This window comes from Ruditapes philippinarum, unplaced genomic scaffold (genome assembly GCF_026571515.1).
Source record: "Ruditapes philippinarum isolate M1 unplaced genomic scaffold, ASM2657151v2 ctg2256_1_1_1_1, whole genome shotgun sequence".
NCBI lineage: Eukaryota > Metazoa > Mollusca > Bivalvia > Venerida > Veneridae > Ruditapes > Ruditapes philippinarum.
This window is the reverse complement of record NW_026862338.1, coordinates 265,806-284,522: the sequence shown is the minus strand read 5'-3', so window position 1 is coordinate 284,522 and position 18,717 is coordinate 265,806. Positions and strand designations below refer to the sequence as shown.

Genomic DNA, 18,717 nt, shown 5'->3' with positions numbered 1-18,717 from the left:
CCAGACTCTGATTCCATTTCATAAAAAAATAATATGTGTGTGCATGCAATCCATCTTTTCTACTTTATCCATAAAAATGGAAAGAGCGACACAAATCATGAAGAAAAATCTTGCATGGAAATAGGTGTGATTTAACTGACCCAAACAGAACACCGTATATTTCAGCTATAATGAATAATTGACAGCACTTAATTCACGTGGAAGGTAACATGCAGTTATTAAAAAGTTTTAATAGATCTGCTGTGGGTAAAGTCGTATAAAGAATATATCTTTGATGCCTGCAGTTTACAAAATTTTGTTTGAATTTTAGAAAACCCTTTCCAAAATGTCTGTATAAAAGAAATATGTTGGTATATTTACTTTTGATGCACAAAATACTGTGTTCCTGTTTACACAGTTTTCATGTGTGTTTTGTAAAAGGAACATTCTATTTAATATAACTCTTTCAAGAAATAACCCCATAAGATTCTGGAAACAACAGAAATACATGTATACTGTTTTTAAATTTCAAAAAAAAATTAATTATTTCATTAGACAAGGCTTTATACCAATTAAAATATAGTATTAGCTGACCTAAATGTATCGACCTAAGTGTTGGTAACGAATTATATAAGGGTTTATATCATGGATAGATAACATTATGTATTGTAATTTAGTAAACAATATAAATCCAGTAACGCAGCGCAGGAATGTGCAAATAACGCCGGAATTGTGCAAAAGTAACGCAGAATTGTGCAAAAGAAGCGCAGGAATAGTGCCAAAGTAACGCAGAATCGTAATATTCATAAAATGTTCAAACTAGTTTTAGCCGGAAATTAGTTTTTTATGACCCCTTAAAACCATGAAAAAACAAAACTAAAATTCATTGTTTACATCATTATTTTTTGTACATTTTTATTGCTATTAAACATGATGAAAATCAAATTTATATAAAAAGATATCACATAAATATTTAGACGGCATTTCCAACTATTCGATTTGAGCATAGATGCAGCATTAATTCGCAAAATCCAAAATATCATCATCACATAAAAATGAGAAAAAAATAGATAAGTAGAATAGATAGAAGTCATTAATTAAAGTGCCAGAAAACAACCAGAACATGAATATTTTCTCATTATTACTAGTTTTGTTTCATCATTACAATGTATATGATTCCCGAAAGAAAGAAGTGTGTCGCTTTATTTATCCATTTACTTTTTATCCATACAACAAGCCATTTCTAAAACAAAATAGTTTACATATCAAAACGAAATATGTTTTCATAAAACTCGGTAGAGTCTCCTTTTGGTAAGGTTCCCATTCGGCATACTTGGATATTATCAATAGCCTGTGACCCAAAGGGACAATCTGAATCATTGAACGCATTGAGCAAAATGTCCTTACGTTCCAAACATACAGATCTCCTTACATTAAACAGCGTTAGATGAGGCTTGAAACTAGATGATCCAACATCAAATCCGGCATTAATTAAGATATCTCTAATTTCATCTACCAATGCAAGAAACTGCTGTGAGTACTTCACTTTGGCATAAATGACCCTCCTGCTGAAATGATCAAGATCTTGAAGTATAAGCGGTTCCGTATTTCGCGCCAACTTTTCAAGCTTCGACTTTGCTTGATTCATTGCATCAAAGCATGCTTGATTGTCAGACGTGTTTTCAAGTTTCAGAACAGAAAGTGTCAAGTGAAACCCATTGGCTGGGATTTTATGATCGGTGTAACTTGGATACCACTTAATGACCTGATTCTGAACGTCTAATAGTTTCTCTATAGTGTTTGTGTCCGTGATTTGTAGAGCCACAAAGAAATTTGGACGTTTCTTGTGAATCTCCGGTTTCGACAAATCGTTAATTTGTTCGTCTGCCTCATCATTAGAACATTCGTTTTCTTCAAACTGCAAACAAAAAACAAAACACATACTGATTGTGAAAACTAGATGATATCGATCTATGGACTACAAATCTTTAATGTTTTCTTGATAAATTACATGTGTAACACAAATTTAAACTAGAACCATTATAGTTTACTTCATAAGTGTTATGTAAAAGGAAAACGTACATCTTTAAGTATATCAGAATTTAGTATTGAAATGTGAACAATTTCGTTTTATCTTTTTCTAAATGTTTGACGGGACAAATTGCTTTTTATTTCTTAATGTATATGTAATTATTTGGTAAATCAGATCACGTGGTTACATAAATTTCAATTGATAAAAGTATATCTACAGTATATGTATATTGCATGTACCTCATCGTATATTTCAGTTTCGTCTTCCATTTCACTTCCAGCAGCACCATCCTCGTGATTTTCATTGACGTCAACTTCCGGTATATTTTTCTTTTCTTCAACTTCACCAAGTTCCTTTTGTTTATCTTCATACTTTTTAATAGCTTCAATAAGGGTTAATTTACTACCTGTTGACCCAAATACGTTGTCTAAGCGTTCGTTCTTATCCCAAACTTTTTCTGTGAAGTACTTGAAGTATTGTATACGGTGTTGCGGAATGGCCAATGTACAATAATCAACTGCAGCAATGTCCCCCCATGTGAACGCCGTGAACTTCTTTTCTACAAGACCCACAATTCTATCTAAATATCCTATCCAAAAATTTTCTTTATCAAACGCTTTATCCCATTGTAATCTCTTAATTACGTCTGCCGCTGTTCTCATTGGTGGCTTCTTCTTGCTAGATTTATCACCAATTTCATTTTCCGGTTTGATTTTCTCTTTGTTATTTCCTTGCTTAGACTTCCCATTCCCTTTCTTATGTTTCGACTTTTCTGCCACTGTTGAGGCGCACACATCAACGTCATTTTCGAAAAGCCATCTTTTACATGATGTCATTAGATCAACCAGCATCATTTGGCCAACTTTTGAAGTAGCCTCAGTTTGAAGTGAGCTTATCAAACTTGCCGTCTGATCCGAATTCAAAACCGATGACCGTATACTAATAGTCGGTGGGGTTTGAGGATAACTTTCTGAAATTGAAATCAAAAACTCATATAAAAAATTAAAACATTAAACGTTAGAATGCATTTAGAAACATACACAACCTTATTTAACTAAGGTGTATAAAGGTGTAGTATAATTCTGTTGAAGTAAAACAGGCTGCCCTCATTCCTAACATCGGGCAGGTTGATACACTATAACCTCAATGATGTATTAAATAGGGTGGCTGATTTGTGTCATGCCATATTTTTGCTCCTTGGGGCGCCGGATGTAAACATGAAAATAGGACAGTCAACATTTTGTCGTACCTTTACTCCGCGGGGCGAAAAGCAAAATCACGATAATACAGCAAAGGCATCACTTTGTCGTGTTTTCGTGTTTGCATGCCGCCCCGAGGAGCGAAGGTACAATATTGCACAAATCAGCCATCATGATTAAGGCATGAAACATGCCAGTATCACGCAAAGGTTATAATTACAATTATGTTCTAATCTTAATAGCAAATGTAATCTACAAACCTGTAAGTTGGAACTTGCAGTGGAGATCCAAACCATCAGGATGTATAGTCACGACATTGGTAAAGTCACCAATTCCTGAAATGACTCGTACCTGACCATCTAACGATGATTTAACTTTTTCTATTTCTTTTTCTTGCAGGTCTTTTAATCCTTCACAGACACCTGCCATTCTAAAAGAGAAAAAGAAAATAAACACATTATTATCCAATTCCAACTTACATTCACTTACTAAGAAGAAAATGGGTCAAAGACAGAAAAGGCCGGGTTGCATTTGTAAACCAAATATCATGAGGATGTGATGTTACAAAAAATGTTTACCATTAATGTGAGTCGGTAAACAGGAAGTGGATGAGCAACAGACCTGAAATCGAATCCCACAGTATGGGACCACATGTTAATGCTGCATGGCTGTGATAAGTAGTTGCTGAGAAAACTGTTACGAAAATTTCCTACCACTGACCATTTATGTCGAAAATTTAACTAAGTCGGTAAATAGGAAGTGGATGAGCGACTGAATCGAATCCCAAGGTATGGGACCACTATAGTTAATGCTGTATGCAAAATATCAAGAGGCTGTGATAAGTAGTTGCTGCGAAAACTGTTACGAAAATTTCCTATCATTGACCATTAATGTCGAAAATTTTAACTAAGTCGGTAAACAGGAAGTGGCTGAGCGACAGATCTGAATTCGAATCCAACAGTATGGGACTACGTATTTATGCTGTATACCAAATATCAAGAGGCTGTGATAAGTAGTTGCTGAGAAAACTGTTTTGAAAATTGTTCAACCGCCCGTCCGCCTGCCACCCATCTTTCACCATACTATAACCCGGGTTTGCACATGTGCAACCCGGCCAAAAACAGCTGGTAAGGAGTAATCAATAACTCTATTTTATATTAAACTATAAAGCATTTTGGTTAAATTAAATGCTGATCGAATGACTGAAATGATAAGAATCAATATTTACTAGTATCACTGAGAAAAAAATATTCAGGTAAGTTAAGAATTAAAAAAAAAATACATTTTTGTAACAATGACATAGCCGCTGTCAGTACAGACAATGGATATACGCGTATATATATGTTATAACTTGTTACATCTGTTGATACTGTTATAAGTAAATAATAATACAATACGATATAATTCCATTAATTCTTATATATTAAAACCAGCTACTAAATAACGCTTGGCTATACATGTAATTATTAACATAATATTATATAAGATTTAAAGCTACATGCCTCCAGATAAGCCAGATCAACCTTGAAAAAATATTACTTAGACTTTAGGAATGTAAAACTATTAAAGATTCAAGTATTTATTGTAAATGACTGATTTTTTCAATATTATGACTATATTCCCAGTGGTCTTAATTTTTTTTCATTTGGGTCACATGACTGGTTTAAACTGTAGTCTGTATTGAAAAGTCAAAAATTAGAACGTAAACGAGGCAATATATGTATGTGTGTATTTCATGCAATCTCGATTAAACTACATGTCTAAACATTATTATTCAAGCAATGAGATTTCTCATAATACATGTTACCTTAACAAACTGACACATATATACATGTTTGTATATTAATATGTATACAATACACATTTATAATTAACATATTATATACAATTTTATTGTATATTTGATTCATGTAGTCTTTTGAATTAAAATATTTATTTGAAAGAAGTTAGCCTTACCTTAAAAACTAGATCCGTTCACAGTTAGATTACAATGGTGATGTATATTGAAACAATTTTCTATTTATCTTGAACAGGTTTAGTGTATTGCATATACAAGATTATCCGTTGTGCAATGTCAGAAAAATCTTTGTTTACGTCACGTGATTTCTAAATTTAGCACTGGTTCTCATTTCACTTCTAGGCGCACAATTCACTGACATAGAATATCGATAACCAGTAAGAGCGGTATCGATAAAAATAGATTAAACGTCACCATAGGGTATATAAATAAATAAACATTCAATTTTACATTAATATTCGTTTTGGACAGGAAAGGTAAGATTTTTAACCTAATTATTTACTCTATATATATGTTCTGAACCTATTGTAACGTGAGTATAATAGCTTATCAAATAACTGATTAACTGTATAGATATTCTGACCTTTTATTATAATTATTAATTTAACCACGGATTTATATTGTAATATAAATTCGTGATTTAAAGTAAAAGAATTCATAGATTCCAAGCAGTTATCCTACAGTATCACTAATTTTAAATTCCTCGTCAAGGTTCCCACTCATATCTCAAAATGAACTTTGCTATGTAGCAAATCATATTAGATCTATATCATTTTGGTAGTCTTTTTTTTTGCTAATATATATATATTATTACATAATGTTTTATTATTATGTAATTAGATTATGGCGGCGACTAACGAAGAAAAAGAAACAACTGTTGCTAAGGAAACGTCCAGCATACATTCTACCAAAGAAACACAATTTGAACTAACAGAGGAGCTAGCATATCTAACTTCACATTTCCAAGGACAGTGCAAGGTCATTAACTCAACGGGCAAATATGTAAAGACAATCAAGCTGCACCCAGAAGATCTTGATATTGTATTTAACTTCAAACTTACTGGTACTTCAATTTTATAATTGAGCCGCGTCATGACAAAACCAACATAATGGGTTTGCGACCAGCATGGATCAAGACCAGCCTGCGCATCCGCGCAGTCTGATCAGGATCCATGCTGTTCGCTTACAAACCCTATAACAAGTAGAGAAACTGATAGCGAACAGCATGGATCCTGATCAGACTGCGCGGATGCGCAGGCTGGTTTGGATCCATGCTGGTCGCAAACCCATTATGTTGGTTTTGTCATGACGCGGCTCATATCATGTTATAAATATGTCATCCCGTCACTCAGTTTATTATAGAAAGCGTTAGGTTTTTGAACGTATCATTTGGGCATTTGCGTGATGCATTATGATTTGCTTTAGTTATGCTTTTGGTTTAATTAACTATTTCAAGGTAGCACTCCACTTCCTGTCGTCAATGTTCCCTTTAAGCAATATATATCTGATATTTCTACACTCTAACTACACAACCTGTAAAAAGAAGACATGTTTTATTGAGAACATAATTATTATTTGACCTGTCATGAAATTATCTCATTTACATTAGTCAACAGTTCTAAAAGCTGCAATTCATTCCGTAGCAGCCAAAAATGTACTGTGGTCCGAGACCAGAAACAATATTTTGTTTCTCTTAAGCAAAATTACCGCTACAGAAACACTTACTTTAGCTCTGGCCATAACTGTGATTTTTTGCTAAGAAAATAAGTTGTACTCACTCAGTTAATGATGTTCACCATCTGTTGTTACCCGACTATCATTATAACCTTAATTTTAGATACCTATCCAAAGAGCGTTCCAGTGACAGAGATCCGTTCAGAATCACTAGATGAAGACGAGATAGATGACTTACAAGCGTTTCTTAAACAGACGGCTAAGGGCATGGCACCTCTATCACTCGAAGGACTGCTGCAGAAAGCTTTGGAATGGTTAAAAAAAGAACAAATCGATGTCACAGGTAATTATTTTAAGGCACTAAAACAGTGATTTTTAATGAGAATTATAATATATAGCACTGTTGTGTTTTTAGGAATAAGCATAACTTGATGATGATCTGACTTTTGTTTACCGATAGCAACAGTATTGTTAATTGTGAAAGAATTCAGGAATTCGTAGACTTTTATAGAATTTTATTATTGTTAGCTCGACTATTCGATAAGAATAAGTAGAGCTATTGTAGTCACCCGAGCGTCGGCGTCGGCGTCGGCGTAACCACTTATGTTAAAGTTTTTGTAATAATTTAAATATTTTCAAAGTCCATTGACCTATGGCTTTGAAACTTTGCACACTTGTTCACCATCATTACCCCAACCTGTAAACAGGAGGAGGTAACTGTATCAAGCATTTTGACAGAATTATGCCCCTTTTTCGACTTAGAATTTACGTTAAAGTTTTTGTAATAGTTCAAATATTTTCAAAGTCCATTGACATATGGCTTTGAAACTTTGCACACTTGTTCACCATCATTGCCCCAACCTGTAAACAGGAGGAGGTAACTGTATCAAGCATTTTGACAGAATGATGCCCCTTTTTTGACTTAGAATTTACGTTAAAGTTTTTGTAATAGTTCAAATATTTTCAAAGTCCATTGACCTATGGCTTTTAAACTTTGCACACTTGTTCACCATCATTATCCCAACCCGTTAACAGGAGGAAGTAACTGTATCAATCATTTTGACAGAATTATGCCCCTTTTTTCGACTTAGAATTTATGTTAAAGTTTTTGTAATACCTCAAATATTTTCAAAGTCCATTGACATATGGCTTTGAAACTTTGCACACTTGTTCACCATCATTACCCCAACCTGTAAACAGGAGGAGGTAACTGTATCAAGCATTTTGACAGAATTATGCCCCTTTTTGGACTTAGAATTTACGTTAAAGTTTTTGTAATACCTCAAATATTTTCAAAGTCCATTGACATATGGCTTTGAAACTTTGCACACTTGTTCACCATCATTACCCCAACCTGTAAACAGGAGGAGGTAACTGTATCAAGCATTTTTTTTACAATCAAGCACTAAGAATAGTCGAGCGTTGCTGTCCTACCGACAGCTCTTGTTATTATTATTGTTAATATTATTATTTGAATTATTATTATTAAATGTACGTATTACTCATTACCTGTGAAAGAAATGATAGAAATGTTATCAGTGTTTGTCATGAGGATAATAGTGTGTGCAGTTTATATGCTGTTGTAATCAAAATGTAAGGGCTTAGTTTGGGTGATCTCATTAATACCAAACACGCTATACATATCTTCGCATATCATTTGTATCGTAATTATGTGAACATCAATGCGTATACAGTTGTACTGAACTTTATAATTCAAATGCCATGTTTAAATTCATGACTGATCTGTTAATACAATGTATTAAAACTATTTTAGGTAAAAGGGTAAAGTCAAAAAGACCTGAGGGAGCAGAAGGGACCTCAAAAGGACGACAAAGAAAGAGAAGAAAGCCGAAAGATCCGGAAACAAAAGGAAAGAAGCCACCGATGAAAACTGCGATAGACGTTGTTAAAAGGATACTCTGGGACGAGGCTTTGCAACAGGATCAGTTTCTAGTAGGATATTTAGATAGAATTGATGGACTGAAGGAAAAATATTTTAATGCATTTAGCTGGGAAGACATTGCTTCCGTGGATTACACGGTGTTGGCAATACCTAAGCATAGAATTCAATACTTTAAATATAAGAATGAGATCGTATGGGACAAGCGTTGCCGTCTTGATAATGTATTTGGGTCTACCGGAAGTAAGAAAACTATTGTTGACGTAATATCGGGTATAGACGGTGTTCAAGTTAGAAATGAAGCGCATGAAAATGATCAACGCAATGATATGGCAGAAGCTGATCCGGACAGTGACTATTATGATAGTGCAGATTACTCCGAGAGTGACAGTGACAGCGATGATGGAATTACAGTAACTATTGGTAACTCTGAGAGAGGTGCTATTGGAGGTAGAGATTCAGAAGAGGACTTTGATGTAGATAATAATGTTAATGATGAGGACGGCAATGATGATCAATATAACAAATACTGGCGGGATAAACTTAGACCCAACCACTTTATAGCTCTAAGAATAACTGATGAGGATGTACGTAATGCAGCTGATGAAATACAGAAACATGTTATAGCAAATGAGCCAAAGCTTAAAGATTGCAAGATACCAACGGGTGCTTTACATTTAACTTTATGCACAATAGGTTTAGAGACGCCAGAGCAGGTTCTTCAGGCGGTCAAATGTTTGGAAGAATCCCTTCCAGAATTAGCATCAATCGTTCCAAAAGATAAGAAATTGACTTTCAAAGGCGTTCAGACTTTCTTTAACCGTGTAATATATGGTAAAGTAATTGATTGTCCACCGGAATTTCATGACCTTGTGCAACATTTAAAAACGTGCTTGGCATCTGAAGGCATTGAGGTCAGAGATTATCATGAGTTTGTTCCACACATGACAATAATGAAGGTTTCCCGCCCTGTTGCTAAGTTGACTGGCAATAATTATATCGCGCCGTGGCTGTATTCAACATTTAACGAGACAGTTCTAGGGAGCCAGTCTATAGATAATTTACATTTGTGTACAATGGCAGACGAGAGACAACCAGATGGCTTCTACATATCGCCAGCATCTTTTAAATTATAAATTTGTATTTGATTAATTCAAAAATTAATGCATTTTTAAAAAAACTTCAAATTTTACAATAATTTGTGTTTAATGTTGAATTCTGATTAAGCTGGTTCTATGAGGCGAGGACTGTAGCTTGAACTTTTCATTAACAGATCATTTTTTCCCTATTTCATATAGTTTTGTTCATGTACTATATAATGTTAGTTAATATATTTGAAATTTCATTTATACTTACGTTTATTTCTTAATCAATAAAAACTCAAAAATTTGAATTTCATTATTCACTCAGTATTTTATCTATTAAATATATATGAAATATATATGAGCCGTGACATAACATTTTCATCATAGTGGTCAAATGATGTTATCGTAGAGACGTGACGTCAAAGTTGACTCCAATTTTTGTACAAGGAAAATATAAGTTGACAAAACTAATTTCATCTATTCAAACGACACTTGACACTTGCAACACAAAACACTTTCAGGGCTCACTTACTTAAAATAATTCAATAACAATTAGCTACATGTACGATGTTCGAATTCTTTTGATTGTTATTTTATTTCCATTGTCAAGATGTTTTTTTTAAAGTATTTCTCTTTATTGTAACATGGCTGTCGTGGCTGATATGTATACAAATTTGAATAAACACTGTAAATACACATGTAAATATATCAAGGAAGATATTCCATCACATGGAATTCATTGTTTTTATATAACGGATACTCCAAACAAGAGTATATAATTGAGTGAAGTGGATAAGTGCGTAAGACGCTTAAAGTTGTTGAAATCGCGCCCCATGGTCCTGCTTTATATAAAATTAATGGGAAAACAAAATTTCCTTCAAATTACATCATTAAACATAATGTAAGCAGCATGCCACAAGAGCCATACTTATTTTTATAATAATAAGGAAAATGTATATAAAAGTAAAATATTGAGATGTGTACAAAGGAAGTAAATTACACATAGTTTATGCTAATAAGTGAAAATCTGAGCTTTTATTTAGATATACTCTGTCCAAGCCGTTGTAAAAGTTTATGCTAATGGAAATTATAAACAATTTTCACCGTAATGATATCTCTTAATAAATAAATAAAATTTGTAGATTCTGGACTTGCAAATTATAAGAGACTATACAGATATGTTTACTTTATCTATAACTTCATTAGACATTTCTACAAATATCGTTTTGAATGTTTTGGGACATTCAATTTTTAACAAAAGAGTATTATATTGCAGTCTTTTTATAATTAAGGTTATTTTTCTATTTCATCCTTAACATTTTTCATTCTCAATTATTGGTCGGGCAACATTTACATAGTCAATCTCTTGAAAGTTTTAATATAAAGATATCAAAAATGAGCCATTAATAGCACATTTTACTATTTAAGCCGCGTCATGACAAAACCAACAATGGCAAACCCATTATGTTGGTTTTGTCGTGACGCGGCTCATTTGTATAAGCTGTACCCTGAAGAAAATAAGCATATGTTCTTGGAGCATGTGGCTTAAAAATCAACCAGTTAAAGTCGATGTTTGTAAAGTAACTGAAACCGAAACACATCATATAAAGTGATGACATTGGCTACCTCATCGTCAATATGGCATCTTCAAAACATTCATCGTACACGGTCTAAGAAAAAAATATATATGCAATGCGACAGTGCGTATTCTTATGGAAGCCTTGGAGGGTCACTTTTGAGTTTCGACTTACGGATGTTTTACTTTTGACTTTCGACTTTTGACTTTTGATTTGTGACTTTTGATTTGTGACTTACGTCTTATGACTTATGGCTAACCCATTTTACACGTTTTTTAGAAGCTGAAAGCAGCAACTTTGGTTTCAGGTATGTTTTTTAAACGTTTTAAATAATTTCATTGAGATTTGTCATGGAGGAGATGATGTGTTAAGGAGGGAATTAATGTTATTTGATATAATCCCATAGTGGTAATATATCAGACTTTAATTCTACAAGTGTGACTGTGTGTTTTCTGCAATCTGCTTTGTTCTAAATATGTTCATTATATTAGTGCTTACACATTTTTGTCCTCATCACAAAATCTGTCCATGAGTAACAAACAAATAACTGTTTTACAAGTAGACAGGGAATACAAGTTTTACGTCTTAAAATGGCATGGTGCATAGTGTTAAACATGTATCGCAATTCAGCATTTTATTTAGCTAACACAGAATCAGTATTTCTTTGAAGTACTTAGATAGTGTTAAGCAATTTCATAATGAACAGCAAGTGCTATGTTCATACACACAAGTACAAAGTTATAATTGTGATCGAGGCACATTTGCATTTAGCATCAATGTCTAATTTTGTTGTATATTTTAACAATTGAGAAAAAAAAAACACTTAAGAACAAACATAGATATAGGACAAGTTAGAACAAAATATCCTACTATCATTTTAAATGTTTTTTGTTTCGTACCTATCAATCTTTAAAAGACGGAGCTAGAAGATTTACCCATTTTATATACTATGAATGTATAAAGATTTAAATAAAAGATAAACTCTTATTTCAGACGCAACTACTGGACAAAAGGTAACGAGGATGAAAACCTTGATGTTGATCTGTGTCTTCATCATTATACTGTTCGGCATTACCAAAGCTACCGTGCCAGGATACAAGTACAGTGAATAGAATTTTTAAACGCTTAAATTTAAAACGGCGTAATGGAATATATACTCCATTTGAGTCTGTGTCTGATCTTATAAACAGAGAAATACAAACAAATGGACAATGCATAGGATACCGCACAATGTGGCATAGGTTAATGCTGGATTACCACATGTACCTCAAGGGGGACGACGTCATGGAAATAATGAGAGCGCTTGATCCAGTTGATATTGAGATGCGGAAAGCTTATCGCTTATGCCGACGCGTATACTACGCCAAAGGGCCAGTTTTATATGACATATGGACAGTTGAGACAAATGTAAACCATAAACATGCTGTGAATAGGTATAGTAGAAAAATAATATGGTTTCGGACTCAAATAACGACCCACGCCTTATTGCAAGATACTTTTTGACACCTTTAATGAACAATACCAAGTCCCCCCACCCAATACTACGTTGTGATGTTGGTACGGAAAACTGCATTGCTTTACTATTGCAGGAATACTTCAGACACGATTCTACAGATCCGATTGCTGGTACTCAAAGCGTTGTAGTTGGAAAAAGCACATCTAACCAACGCATTGAGAAGTGGTGGTGTACATTACGACAAAATGAAATCCATTGGTGGATTAATTTTTTTCAAAGACTTTACGCGATACATGTGCATTTAATGATCTGGACCAGATACAATGTGATAACTTAAAATTTTGCTTTATGGACCTCATACAAACCGAGTTAGACCGGATTGCACATGAAATAAGGCAACATACCTTCTGTTATTTATGGTAAACCTGAAACACTGTTTTTTGTACCAGGTCTGTATGAAACTCACGACTTCGGCAATGCAGTTAACTTGAGAGACGTATATATTTGCAAAGAACATGTATTCACGCCCAAAAAGACAATGTGAGGAATTCGTAGAATTAGCACCCCTTCTGAAGCCAGATCTACAGATGCCATTGGACGCCGTTCAGCACTACAACTGTTGTTACCGAGTTGAACGATTTAATTTTGAGAGTAGATTTAATATAAATACGCTTTGAAACGGCTAATTTTTATTTTTTTTTGTGTTATTGATATATACTAGATTACTATAGGTTAAGTTTCAAAAAAATGATGTTTTAAAGTCATAAAGACGATAGTCTACGATTTCACTTCATTTTATGGTTGTTTGAAGATATTGGTTTGTAAATATTGAGCAAATTACAATATATTTGTAAATTATCATTTAAGTTATAACCACTCTAATTTGCACTATAAGGGATTGTAAAATTGACAACATTGTTAAGTGGTATACCTAAAGGACACATGTATGCAAAATTTAAGCAAAATTTACTGTACGGATTTGGAGTTGTAGGCATTATTATGAGTCAGAACATATACATCAAAAAGGCTTTTAAAAAGAAATACATGTATTGAAAGTCTAAAAAATATCTTCTTCTTTAACATGTTTTGCAAGTGTTGTTTGTTTAGATGCAAAAAAATAACATTCTAGTAATGAACTATGCATGTTAAATGCATGACTTTTCTCGACACGATAGAAATATGCATGGAAATGTTTCTCTACCCCACCCATTTGAACAATTTCTATCATATCATTCTAAATTTAGAAAATCACTGAAATTACATTTGTCAAAGGGCTTGTATCAAAGTTTGCTATAATCTCTCTAGAAGTATATTGATTCATTCTGAGAAATATGGAAGGCTTTTACCGGCTTGTTTGTAATATATAAAGCATTGAAAATGTTATATGTCGTATTTGCTCTTATATTTAGCATTTATTAGGCAATGAATATCTGTAAAAAATGATAATAATAGAAAACGAGCATATTTTTCCATGTAGATCTAAATATAGGTAGAAAAAATACAAAAATACTGTTAACAGAAAAAAAACGAAGAAAAAAAATGTTGGCTCCTATGGGTTTCAAACCCACAACCTGTATCTGTTCTATATCAAGCCCTGGTTACAAAAAGGCTGCCCGGCTAGGAATAGAACCTCGGTCTCCCGCGTGACTGGCAGGGACACTTTCCACTATACCAAATGCCACAGGGGAAAAAAGATATGCAGCCATACCGGGATTTGAACCCGCAACCCCTTACAGGGCTAGTTCTGTCCCGACCGAGAGTGCACATCATCTACTGAATAGATTTCGTACCGTGACATATAAGTGATATGTGTAATTTCAAGTATGTGTAATTAGATTTAAACGTCTTATTCATTCGCAACAAATAGCAACCATACTTTATAGAATGTATATGGTAACTATATGTAAAAGGAATATATATGATTTGTTATTTCAAAAATAATATAGTTGATCTTTGTAATAAATTTTCTCGTTTTTTATTAAATTTTGCCTTGTGACTTTTCACTTATAATTTATCACTTTTTAAGGTTACTCGCATATGACTTTTTATCTTTTGACTTTTGACTTATAACTTTTGTCATTTGCTGTTACTCTTTGCCTTTGGTATAAAACATTAGTTTAACTTGATTTTAGATTAGTGCAAAATAAGCAAATTTGTGATACAGTCACCAAACGCAAGGGAGCACATCAGCCGAGAGTGGTGTTGAAGTCATATAATGTTTACAAGTACACAGTTTAGCCACTAGCCTAATTTTTGCATTAGAATTATTGTGCATTCATATGATTTTTATCATATGATAGTTGATCTTTTTTACGTGAAGAATCAACATCAATTGTTTTTGTAAAAATCATATGTATAAAGAAGGTTTAATTCGGAACATCATTCATAAGTGCCGTCTGCAGCATTAAGTATAAAAGTAAATAAACTGTTATTGATAAATAAGTAATTTTTTTATTCAGATTAAACAGTTCTGAGCTATTTTCTAGATGTGTAGCTTTATTACAATTTTTCATTAACATTTTAATCTTGAAATAGATTATTTAATTCTTTGTTGAAAATTTAGTCACGGTTGACTGGTACGCTATTTTTTCCGTGTTCACTATTAAAGAGGGAACAAGCGTTAGGCATTATAATACATTAAATTAAAGAAGATATAAACGGAATATTATGTAGTAGTAGCTTTTTAAGGCTTTGTATTGATTGCTACGAGCAGCGGTGGAAAAAATGATATCTCGCAAAATAGACCGAAGTCGAGCGAAGATATCAATTTTTCCAATGTTGTAAGTAGAAAAATGCATATTTAATCTGGTCATGAATGATAAAAAATACATTTGTCCTCATTTGTTTACAATTTATTATTGTGTTATTGTAACTTTGTTATAATCAAAAAATAAACTTGCAATTTACTATCAGAATAAACAGTATTTAAATGTTACAGAGAATTTATTTATTATGTAGAGTCAATGTTCCATTAAAATTATATGTAAGAGGTTAAAATGAGCAAAGTAGAAATAGAATATCAATCACTATAGAAGTAAACTGTGTGGAACCAGCCAACTCCCTCAACAGACCACCTAAAATATACCTCTACCGAGAGACCACGTTACCAAAGGTTTTTTTTACCTCACGGTCTAGACCGTGACAGGTTGGCAGAGCTATCAATAATTTTTTGGAATAAATGCGTTTAAACAGATAACAACAAACATTTCTAATTCTACAACCGTGCTTTATTTTGTTTCAAATTGTTGTCTTATAAGAAAACAAATGTATTAGGTATGCAAAACAAACTGCATTTGAGCTTCATTATATTTAATTTAAAAAAAAGAGAGATAAGAAATACAGAGGCTAGCATTTTTTTCTAAAATAGCACATATGCCTTACTTAAAAGCTAACACTAAGGAACAGCTTAAAATGAATACTGTCATCAACAAAAACATCAAGTATTTACGTCACAGAAGACATATATGCATGCAATATTTCTACAAAACAACACATTGTGATACGTTACTGATGAAAAACTAAGAAAATCATGAGTGTTTTTACAAAGCGTTTGATAACATAAGATAAATTAGGTAAATTAGCAACGTTAGAGTGTTTGTATTATTATTGAAGTCAAGATTTTTAAAATCATTGTCAGAGCGTTATTTCTTCATTTCTACATGTTCAAAAGAAAGAAAAAACAAACACAGTCTCTCGCCAAAGATTTCCTAGTTAACTTTAAATAACGTCCACATTTTTTTTTCGAAGTATGACCAATTTTATATGTAAAGGAAATCTCATAGTCTTTCGTAATGAGCATACCCCCAACCCACGGCATGTCCATGTCAAAAAGGGAATTTTTAACTTAGGAGAACGATTTAATTTTATAATCAAAAGTTTTGTTAACAATACAATGCACTCTGTCTCGCCGAGATATATCTGCCAGTAAATTCAAGTTGATGCCTTCAACAGTTTTTGAGATAATTATGAGCTTAACAAAATCTAAGAATGGAAAAAAAAAAACAATAAAAAACAAGACTTTCTAAAATTTATGATAGCTAAGAAGTATGTTTCTTACTGCCTCGCCGAGCTATATGAACATGCAAAGTTTGATTTCGATACCTTTCATATAAGTTTTAAAATTTACAATGGGCAAATACTGAAAATTATGAAAGCCAGAATTGTGAATTCATGATTTTTCACACCTTTCTTTGTCTCACGGTGACCTGTCTATCGATACAAGTTTTATACCATATTGGATATATGGACAATATAAAATAAACGTGGCGGGACGTGACATTGTGTGTTTCCAATAAGCGTCCACAATAAATGGTGGGGTTGTCGAGCGTCTGAAACAAGTGTGAAAAGGTTAACCCTCGTATTCCGAAAATGTCTGAATATTTCCATAGACAATAACGAAGAAAACCAAATCACCAGTGTTTGCACATTTTGCATTTGCTAAACTGTACTACTTTCCACTCGGAACGAACGCTGTGTTGCAATGAAACCTCATAGTCTTCTAAACTGGCTCCGAAAACTTGACAAATATGTATTGCTGATGTTCTGCAACTGCTTTGTAGTTGAAACCATTCGACAGCTCGTCCTTAATCCCTACAGGTAGCTTTACTAGAATTTAAATTGAAAACATTAAAAGTATGTGTTATCTCAATTGAAATGAAATACCTATATATATACAAAATGAAATACAAAAATCCCTTAATACATAACTGTATTCAAAAGTTTATATATACAAATAACATGTACTTTGTACTTGGTAGGCGTCCTAAGTTATTGATATTGAACAAGTGAATAATAAAGTTTCAATATTATATCATAACTGGTTTATATGGGACCATATTTCATAAAACCTTCTGACAAAACATTTTTAGCTTTACAAATGGGCATAAGTATGTCAAATTGTGAGCCACTCATACGAAACTTGGTCATTGACCTTAGATGTCAACACTTAAAATGTGTGTTTTAAGTTTCAAAGGAATCGCTAAAATAGTTTTTTGCGAAACCATTTTTCATGAAAATTCTAAAACAACAAATTCAAAGTCGAAAAAAGAGGCATACTTTGATAACAATGCAATTCAGAGATTTATTACTTAAGTGTCTGAAGTGTGTGAAGTTTCAAAGCTGTATGATTTATTGTTTTTGAAATACCATGTTTCATGAAACTTCTTAATTACAAATTTCTTTGTCAAAATAAGGCCTATAATTTGGTCTCTATTCAATATAAGATGGACGAAGAATGAACTACGGGTGGAAAACCGATTGAAACTGCAGCAAACAACAATGTGAGAATGATTTGGATTTAAAACTGGAACCTACATAAAAAATAAAGCGTTTGATTCATACGCTGTATGTCAATTTGAGATTATATATCCCTGTTCCGGAAATAAAAATAAAAAATGGATACCAAATGCAATGCAATGCAAGCAAAATATTTTCTTTTCTTAATCAATTAAAAAGGCTTATATAAGAATAACATCTGTCCTTGCATATGTACCCACATATTTTGTTTTTAAATAAGTCTCCAAGAAACTTAGGTAAATGAACTTACCTCGTCTGAATCGTTGTCATATTCTGCCATATTTTCCTTGGAAATAATGAGGCAAGCACGTGGGACAGTAACAAAATCCATAAGTCAAAAATCAAAAGTCATAAATCAAAAGTCATAAATCAAAAGTCATAAGAAAATAGTAAAATAAATCTATAAGTCGAAACTCAAAAGTGACCCTCCAAGGCTTCCATATATTCTGCATGTCGGTTTTATTGTATGTAGAAGTTCTCGTCATTGAAAGTATCACTGTTGCCGACTGCCCTTAGACACAAGTTAGCTGCCACACATCGCAACATCGTTTATTGCTCTAAGACAAGCAATGTTCCTAGCCAGCTGGTGAGAACATATTTTTGCTAAAAGAATATCTACATTCACATAAAGCATTGGGATTTTTTACAATTTTCATCATTATTTTATAGCATGCTATGTTACATAGCACCCTGCTGGAGTAAGCAGCAAAAGATAAGTTAGT

The 18,717-nt window shown here is 33.0% G+C and overlaps 2 protein-coding genes across 2 annotated transcripts; one reads left to right on the top strand and one right to left on the bottom strand.

Annotated features, from left to right (window-relative positions):
- Nucleotides 1–894: 894 nt before the first annotated feature.
- LOC132718737 (uncharacterized) lies at nt 895–5,303 on the bottom strand. The gene is made up of 4 exons (XM_060702455.1): nt 5,167–5,303; nt 3,471–3,640; nt 2,251–2,981; nt 895–1,897 (listed from the first exon to the last, which is right to left on the bottom strand). Exons 2-4 carry the CDS (start codon nt 3,637–3,639, stop codon nt 1,238–1,240), a joined length of 1,560 nt encoding a protein of 519 aa, XP_060558438.1. The 5' UTR covers nt 3,640; nt 5,167–5,303; the 3' UTR covers nt 895–1,237.
- An 86-nt stretch (nt 5,304–5,389) lies between these two features.
- On the top strand, nt 5,390–9,927 carry LOC132718736 (leukocyte receptor cluster member 9-like). Its single transcript, XM_060702454.1, has 4 exons — nt 5,390–5,484; nt 5,849–6,071; nt 6,846–7,025; nt 8,457–9,927. Exons 2-4 carry the CDS (start codon nt 5,852–5,854, stop codon nt 9,716–9,718), a joined length of 1,662 nt encoding a protein of 553 aa, XP_060558437.1. The 5' UTR covers nt 5,390–5,484; nt 5,849–5,851; the 3' UTR covers nt 9,719–9,927.
- Nucleotides 9,928–18,717: the final 8,790 nt, after the last annotated feature.